The sequence below is a fragment of the Manis pentadactyla genome, chromosome 3, assembly GCF_030020395.1.
Source record: "Manis pentadactyla isolate mManPen7 chromosome 3, mManPen7.hap1, whole genome shotgun sequence".
Classification (NCBI taxonomy): domain Eukaryota; kingdom Metazoa; phylum Chordata; class Mammalia; order Pholidota; family Manidae; genus Manis; species Manis pentadactyla.
The window spans coordinates 209,713,189-209,722,154 of NC_080021.1; the positions used below are offsets into that span (position 1 = coordinate 209,713,189).

At 41.0% G+C, this 8,966-nt stretch overlaps 1 protein-coding gene across 1 annotated transcript; it reads left to right on the forward strand.

Moving 5' to 3' along the window:
* Positions 1-2,050: 2,050 nt before the first annotated feature.
* Positions 2,051-4,321, forward strand: LOC118925353 (olfactory receptor 1B1). Its single transcript, XM_036911138.2, is given in 1 exon segment — positions 2,051-4,321. A coding segment is annotated over 1 exon segment (1,008 nt). The 5' UTR covers positions 2,051-2,486; the 3' UTR covers positions 3,495-4,321.
* The last annotated feature ends 4,645 nt before the right edge of the window (positions 4,322-8,966 follow it).

Consider the following 8,966-nt stretch of genomic DNA (forward strand, 5'->3'; position numbering starts at 1 on the left):
CAAGGAAGGTGTATAAGCTAGATAAGCTGTGTTATTCCACCCAAGAGGGCCTCCTGCTAGGGTGAGGCAATCTTAGAATATCAAACCTAAGGTGGTACAGTCAGATGTCAGTCCTAAAGGAAGATTTGAATTGCCCTTGTGTGGGAAGAATGCAGTAACCGTTACAAGAGGGTGGTCTCAAATGGGCTCCTGTGATGCCACAAGGGAAAGATTCTATCTTTGCGGTGTGTACCAACGGCACCACTCAATGAAATCTTACCTTTCCTTCTACTCTGACACCTTAATAGCCAGACAACTGACAGGAAAGAATGGATGAGATGGTGCAGTAATGAAGTCTACCACATCCCTCTTTCCCTAATGCAGGTTTCTGAGTGAGAATATAACTCCTCCTGGAGAAGGAAGAAAAGTTTAAATTGCTTGGGATCTAAAGTTTTTATTTTCATTTGGGTTGGACTTGGAGTACTTAAAAACTAGATATTTATCAGAAGCAGCAATGGGAAGAAGTCGCTTCCTCCTTTTCCTTCACAATGTTTCTTCCAAAGGCTTCACTGATGATTTTCCCCTTTAATCTTCTCTGTCTTATGAGATAGAGAACATCTTACCACTATTTGACAGATGAGAAAACATAACTTGCTCAATAGCACATAGCTAATAAGTGGAAGATGCAGTTAGATTCCGTGTAAGCCTGACTCTAAAACCTTTGCTATTAACTTACAGACTGTTGCCCTTTAATAGAGACTCTGTTTCATTTATTTAACAAATATGTAATAATCATCCCCTAATTGCTAGGCTCTGTGCTAAGTATTCAGAAGTCAGTGACGAATATATGTTCATATATGTATATATGTGCAAGGTGCATATGGATGTGTATATGTTGTTGTGTGTGTATGCACAGAAACATACGTATTCAAGTGTCTAACAGTCTACATTGAGCGGCAGGCAGAATCAGTAGTTACAAAATGAATTGAAGAGTGAAAAGTGCTTTAGAGAAACACTGTGGAGGGACTTCAATGAAGACGTCAAGTAGAAATGAAACCTGAGTCCTCAAGATGTGGAGCCTTTCACCAATTAGTTTGAAAGTGGAGTTGAAGTTTGTCTCTGGAGGGGTGGGATGACTTTCCATGGAGGAGGTAACAGGGTATGTAAAAATGTTTCTATTTTTGGATAATTTAAAGGGATATAGAATTTGAGCTTGATATTTATTTTCTCTCAGTTCTTTGAAGATATTGTTTCTTTATTTTCTAGTGTCTCTTGTTGCTGAGAAATCTATCAGAAAGCCTCATAATCTTTCCTTTTTCTCTGATTTTCATTTCCCTCTTTATTTGCTGTTTAGCAGTATGCCTAACATAGTGTCTATGTATGGGTTTTTAAAAATGTGTTTTGTTTGGGAGTTCTTGTGGTTCTTCAGTCGAGGATTCATTTAATGAGTTTAGAAAATTCTCAGTCTGTGTCTCTTCAATCTTGCCTCTCCTCCTTTTTCTTAAGATTCTTCTTATTGACTACTTAGATGTTATGGTGGATCCCATTTTTTCTTCCCCAAATCTTACCTCCCCTCTCCACATCCTTGTCACCTTGCACTGTTGCCTGGATATTTTTCTCAGAACTAGCTTCACTTTTCAGCCACTGTCCAACCGAACCATTGAGTTTGAAATTTGAATGTGAATATTTTTATGTTCCAGTCATTCTTTTTGGGTCTTTTCCAGACCTCTTGTTTTATTTTTTATAATATTTTGTTTCTGATCATCTTTAACTCCTTGTTTTAGACACACAGTATTTTAAACATAATTTGTAATTTCTAACAGATTAATTTTATGATGATCAGAGGAAGATAATCCTATTATTTGATTGCTGATTGTCTTCATAATGAATAGGTTTTGTGTGTGCACTGCAATTTTGAATAGTGAGCTCATCTTCTTGGTTTTTATTTATTGAAATACCATTTATTTACAATGTTATATTGGTTTCAAACAACTTGGTGATTCATCAATTACATACATTACCAAATGTTCACCATGATAAGTGTGGTTACCGGATGTCACCATATAAAGATATTACAATAATATGAGCTGTATTCACTGTGCTATACTTCCCTCCCTATGACTAAATTATTTCCTAATTTGAAGTTTGAGATAATTTGAAGGATTAGGCATGAATAAAAGATGAGGAGCTAGAGACATTAAATACAGCAATTTTTTCATGGGCTTTGCCACTGACAGGAGATAAGCAGGAGTTGGTTGAAAGACAATACTGAATGGAGGGTTTATGACTGTTTGAGGGACTTTATCAGGGTTTGTGGCTGACCGAAAGGGAGTCACTAGAATGGATGAACAGGAATAAATAAGGGAGAAAATGCTCTAATAAGTTAAAGGAGTGAAGTCATAGACCTAGCGGAGGAGCAATAGTGATCAGCTGAATTTGAGTTTTCAAGGAGTTTGAAGAACACAAATAAATTATCTGGAGTTGTCATGACCTCTAACATATGACCCATGACTTGCTTTTTGATCCCAACTGTCTTTCAGGCAGGCTCCCTGTCACTCATCATGGGCTGTACCCCTAATGCTTCACATTCTCCAGTCTTCTTGCTCCGTGGCTTCTCAGGAGCTAGCGTCTCCTCGAGTCTCCTTTTTCTCCTGTTCCTGGCTGTCTACCTGATGACCGTGGTGGGGAACATGACCCTAGTGCTGCTCATCTCCCGGGACCCCAGGCTCCACACGCCTATGTACTATCTGCTCCGTGGTCTCTCCGTGATAGACATGGGGGTGTCCACAGTCATCCTGCCCCAGCTGCTGGCCCATCTGGTCTCTAATTCCCCAGCCATTTCCGCTTCCCACTGCTTGGCCCAGTTCTTTTTCTTCTATGCATTTGGAGTCACGGATACACTTGTTGTCTCTGTCATGGCCGTGGATCGCTATGTGGCCATCTGTGACCCTCTGCATTACCATTCTGTGATGAGTCACCAAGTTTGTGCCCGCTTGCTGGCCTTGAGCTGGTCAGTGTCTGTAGTGCACACCATGCTGCATGTGGGCCTCCTCTTGCCTCTGAACTGGGCTGGGGATGCTGAAGGCAACGTTAACCTCCCCCACTTCTTCTGTGACCACCGACCACTTCTGTGAGCCTCTTGCTCTGACATACATTCCAATGAGCTGGCCATATTCATGGAGGGCGGCTTCCTCATGCTAGGCCCCTGCACCCTCATTGTACTCTCCTACATCCACATTGGGGCTACCATCGCTCGCTTGCCTTCAGCTGCTGGTCGCCGCCGAGCAGTCTCCACCTGCGGATCCCACCTCACCATGGTTGGCTTCCTCTATGGCACCATCATTTGGGTCTACTTCCAGCCTCCTTCCCAGAACTCTCAGGATCAGGACATGGTGGCTGCCGTGATGTACACTGCCATTACCCCTTTGGCCAACCCTTTGGTGTACAGCCTCCGCAACAAGGATGTCAAGCGTGCACTCCGCAGGCTGATTGGATGTGGGACAGTGGACTCCTGAGTAGCCTATTGGTTCAATGGTGAAAGAAGTGGGCAGATTTGGGCACAACAGGTTTTGGAGGGATGAGAGGCGGAATGGCCAGAAAGTCTCAGAGCTCCAAATTTGGCTCGTGTTGCAGCAGGACCCCCACAGCACTGTGAACATTCCTTGTGCATGCCACATGTGCTAGGCTTCCTCATCTGCATGCTTCTGGGTTCCTCTCTCAGGCCATTTATCTTCAGGGGTCAGAGTGGGTACAAACGGGTCACTAGACCTGGGTTGTTTAATTCCAGGGCTCTGAAGAAATGTGAGAATATTATTGTGAAATCTGGAACTAAGGCAGAGACAGTGAAGTTAATTACAGTCACATTTAATGTGAGATGCCTGCTTATGGGATGAGTGTTGGTGTAAATCACAAAGGTAGTGGAAGAGAATGAGTTAGGTAAATAGGGATGGCCATTTTGTACCTTCTCTTTTCAGTGTGCAAAGGCCAGCAGTGAGTGTGGAATGGTGGCCATGATTCTGCTATAACTCACCTGGACCTCTTGTGGTGTGAGCATCTCATTCTGATGTGTGTGAACTGTATTGTATATATTTCAAATTAGTTTTAATTTACATCTGCAAGTAAAATATATAGAGAAAATTACAGCTAATATTTTTCTGTGGAAAACAAGTAACATTGAACTATTTCAACAAGGGAGAAAACCAACAGACTGTGTTTAGCATTTTGGGATCTGGACATTGGTCTCTATTTGGTTAGCTCTTAAGAGAACTTACAGTAAAAGTTTTTAAACTTTTTTATCGAGATAAAATTGACATATAACATTGTTTAATTTTAAGATGTACAATGTGTTTGATACATTTATAAAATGAAGTATGATTACTGTGGAAGCATTAACTAACACCTCTACCATGCCATATAACTATCTTTTCTGTGCTGGGAACAATTAAGATCTAGTCTCTTACAACTTTAAAGTTTGTAATACAGCATTGTTGTCTATAATCACTATGCTGTGCATTAGATCTCCAGCACTTAGCTATCTACTAGATGCAGGTTTGTAGCCTTAAGCAATATCTCCCAATTTCCCCACCACCCAGCTCCTGGCAACCACCATTCAACTCTCTGTTTTCCCAAGATCAGCTTTTGAAATTTCCACATATAGGTGAACTCACACAGTATTTGTCTTTCTTTATCTGACTTATCTCAAATCGCATAATGCCCTCATGCGTTGTCACAAATGACTGGATTTCCTTCTTTCTCATGGCTGAATAATATTCCAATGTATATAAGTACTTTCCTGACTGCTCACCCGCCTCACTCCTTGGCTTTTAATCCAAGCCATTTCTTGTGTATATTCTTGTGTTTGCCCCAACTGTTATTTTTTATCCCAGTTGGGAGAGCTTTATCACTGGCTTTCATTTTTTTTCAAGGACCTTGTAGTGGTCCTGCCTTGACAGAGATCCACATCAGGCAAAGCAAAGAGACATCCCTGTGGTGGTCACTTGGGACCCCCTCAAGCCAGAACAGACAGACTTCCTTGAGAACAGGGTCCCTCTGCTCCCTCCAGAACCAGGTGCCTGCCATGGGAATGCGGGCTGTCGTGCCCGAGATCGAGCTGGGTGTGGGTGTGGTGCATGCTGGGTAATTTAAAATTCCACGAAGATCTTCTGTCCTGTCTCGTGACTTTTCCTGGCTCTGTGTTCTCATTGTTGCTGTAGACCTTTACTTAACTTCCAGGATTCTGAAAAGGTTGATTCTGATATTGTTTGCCTAATTATTTGGTGTGTCTAGGGACAGACTGCCCCCGGAGAAGCCCACAGTGCCATTTTTTTTCTGACATCCCTCAAGGGTCCTTTTTGCTCGAAATGGCTCTGTTGGCATTCAGGGCATTTCTGTCTGAACTGTTGATCTTTCACCACAACCTGATCCTTTTCCAACTGAGTTATTTAACTTTGCCCATTATTTAATTGAACTAGATTTCTTTTCTGAGTATGTGTTTTGCTCTTAATGGATATTGAATGATACATTTCTAAAAAAATTTTTCTTGGCTGTGATGGTTAATTTTATGTGTCAACTTGACTGACCAGTGGGTGTCCATATCAAACATTAATTCTGGGTGTGTCTGTGCAGGTGTTTCTGGATGAGATTACCATTCGAATCTGCAGGCTCAGTAACCTTCTACAATATTGGTGGGCATCGTCCAATCCATTGAGGACCTGAATTGGAGATTAGAATGGAAACATAACAGTGGTCAAGCTGTCTCACTGCTATTTAGTAAAGCCCATGCATGGCAACTAATTCCACTGAGTATAGCTAACACTCAAAAATTGCAGAAAAGATGATAGCAAAGATGTCTTCTTGAGATGATGAAATCAGAATTGATTTCCCCTTGGGGTTTCTTCTTGTCCAACTGTTGACATCGTGCAAAACTGTGGTGTCCCCCCTCAAAAGTACACCTTCCCTACAGACAATTATTTTCAGAAGCTTTATGGTTTTAGCCTCAGTGAGATCTTAGTAAAGTAAGGGGAAGAAGCAGACTCCTAAGCTCTAGTCCCAGTTACTAAAGGAAGGTAGAAGGGCTCAGCCCATTCCAAGTAACAATTTTATCTGCACTCAGTGGAGTCCCCTGGAGCTGGAAGAGTCCCAGAATGAGTATACAATAAGTGATGCTGCTTCATTGGAATGAGCTGCCCTATAGAAATGTTTTAATGGAAAATGACCAAAAGGGGCTCCTTAATTTTGTGAAAATGTGGCCAAGAGGGAGCACAAGTCTACCCAGATGTTCTAACTTGACCATATGATGTCAGATACAGGGAGAAGGTGAGAATAAGGTTACACACTGCCCTAATAGTCAATAGAAAGAGGAGTAGAAAATAATAAATCACAATCCTCTTGTAAAAAAATGGTGTGATATTGGTACCAAGAAGACCAAGAATAGAATGAGGTACAAACGTTGTAGTCAAGGGAAACAATGGGAGGGAGCAATGATCAATTTTAACATGGAAAAACAGGTTTTTGCGAGAAAATACGGCTTAGGTGGGGAATGTAGTCATGCAACCAGAAAGGGTCTGGAAAGACATTTCACAGTTCTAGGTATAAGAAATGCGACAGAAGACCTAATTTGTTTTGTGAGAATTTGGAAGATATGCCCTTTAGACAGAGACTAAGAGGTTCTGATTTATACCTCTCATATTCAACTGTTGTGATTCATCAACAGGGACAGACAAGAAATAAAATGTAGATCAAGAAGGCATTAAGTAGAGCACATTCCTAACATTTAGGTATCAACACAGTGGTGAAGACTCATATAAGCCTTGGGTCTTTTGTCAAAGAAAAAAGACAAGAATAGGCAGGATTAGGACTCGACACTCCAGTTCTTGCCCTTCTCCGCAACTCAAGATGCCCCTGAAGTGCCCAGTGGTCCTGGTGCACCGAGGTGCTCTTCTCTCTCATTCCAGGCGTTGTTTTTTGGTTTTTTTTTTTTGTTTCTTCTCCTGGATTTCTGTTTAGTTTTCTCTCTTGAGGTGTAAAGATCCATACATACGTGTATCTTCCTATCTCTCCCAAACAAACTGCTCCTCTCTCTGTCTCCCCTAACATGAGCATCCTTGATCCTTCAGAGTTGTCTGAACAGGATCCATGGAGCTCAGGCTCTGATGGGAGTGATGTAGAGATACTGGAAAATAGGAAAGATAGAGAGGGGAGTCTTGAAGAAGTCAGCCAAAGAGAATACTACCACTGTTTGTTGCTTTTTTTTGCATATAATTTATTTTAAAATACAGTTTTTCTTTGCTCTGAAGAGAATGGACTCTCTGTGTTATTACATTCTTATCTGCATGATAGATAAATCTCTACCCTTTGCCACTTTTTCCTTCTTAAAGAACATTTTCTCCCACCCTTTCCATCTCTCTTCTTTCCTATCTCTTCTCTACCTCCTTCATCTCTACCTTCCTGTAGACATCTCTGTATGGCCAGTGCCTTGAATGAGTAATAGTATCACAAGGGCATATAGACTGAACTATATTCCTGGACACAGAGAAAGATACAGGAAGCAATAAGGACAAAATAACAGATGGAAAATGTTAAGTATTCCTTATCTTTTAAGCTCCTGCTCCATGTATGATCCTCAGAGTAAGGAAATCACCAAGAGGAGATATTCCTAAAATAGTTTTGATGCTTTGTCTGAATGTCAGGAATATTCTCCTTCATTGGGGTAGGACACTGGCCTCATGAAGGAATAAACACAACCATAGCACATCATTTGGCTCTGCAGTGACAGAGTTGCACTAATGTAAGTGTTAACCTGCTGATTTTCAGCTTTTACCTGGAAGACTTAACTGTGGTTACGATTTGTAATTTGTATGTTTTGAATCTTGACAGTATGCAAATTGAGGCACACTTTCCAGGGTTTGGAAGAGTGCAGGGGCAGATAAGTAGAGTCTGAAGTTGATGGATTAAGAAATAGAGATTTCAATATACCCATTAAAAGCAGAAAAGCAACTGATTGAAGACAAAAAATAATCATCAAGAAATTGGGCAAAGGAGGAGGAGAGAAAAGTAAACGAGATGAAAATATCATCCCTAGAAGAGCCAGAAGAGATCTTAAATTGATAAAATGCATACATAGATGCACAAGCAAGGAGCATGTTATTTAGAGGCATTAGGTATGAATCACCAGCATTAAAACTAAATGTAAACATGAGCAAACTCAGGGTAACAGACCTCTGCTTTTTATTATATGTTCTCTTTTTTTACATCAATAATATACAATTACATGAGCAACATTGTGGTTACTAGATTTTATGTTCTCTTATACTTGGCTATTTCTAAATTATTTTTCTTAAATTCAGGAAGAAACACAGTGTTTCATCCAAATACCCTTACCCACAAAGCATCCTCAGACTTTACTCTTTGGCATAGCACATAAAGCTGCCTATAGGGAACACCTGAGCTGAAACTGGCAGCTGATATTACTCACTGAAAATTAATCATTAATAAATCAGTGATTATATTAATCATTTCTACTTTCATTCAGGTTTAGTTAACTTAATGGAACAATAGCTTTGGACATACCAAGTTAGGCCCACATGTCCTCTCCAGCATCCCATCACAGATGAAGATGCTGGGACATCTGGATGGAACCTTCACATCTTCCCTTCTCCCACTCTGACCACCAGCAGTGCGGCGCTCAAGTCCAGTGAAACTACACTGGGTCGAGTCCAGGTTTTGTCACTCAGATCCTCTAAGACCTTCAACAGAGTAGTCTCTTTGTTCTAGTTTTCTCATCTGTAATGTGGGAATGAAAGTATTTTCTACCATATGGGACTGCTGTGAGGATCCATTGTGTGCTGTTAGTATGCTTTCCAGCCCATAGCAAGCACCAAAGAAACTCTGGGTTTAGTGATGCCTTCCTTGTTATCCAGTGAATTGCATAAAAGCAGGGGCCATGTGTGATTTGTCCTACTGACCTTAGTATGTATCAAACTGAGAGA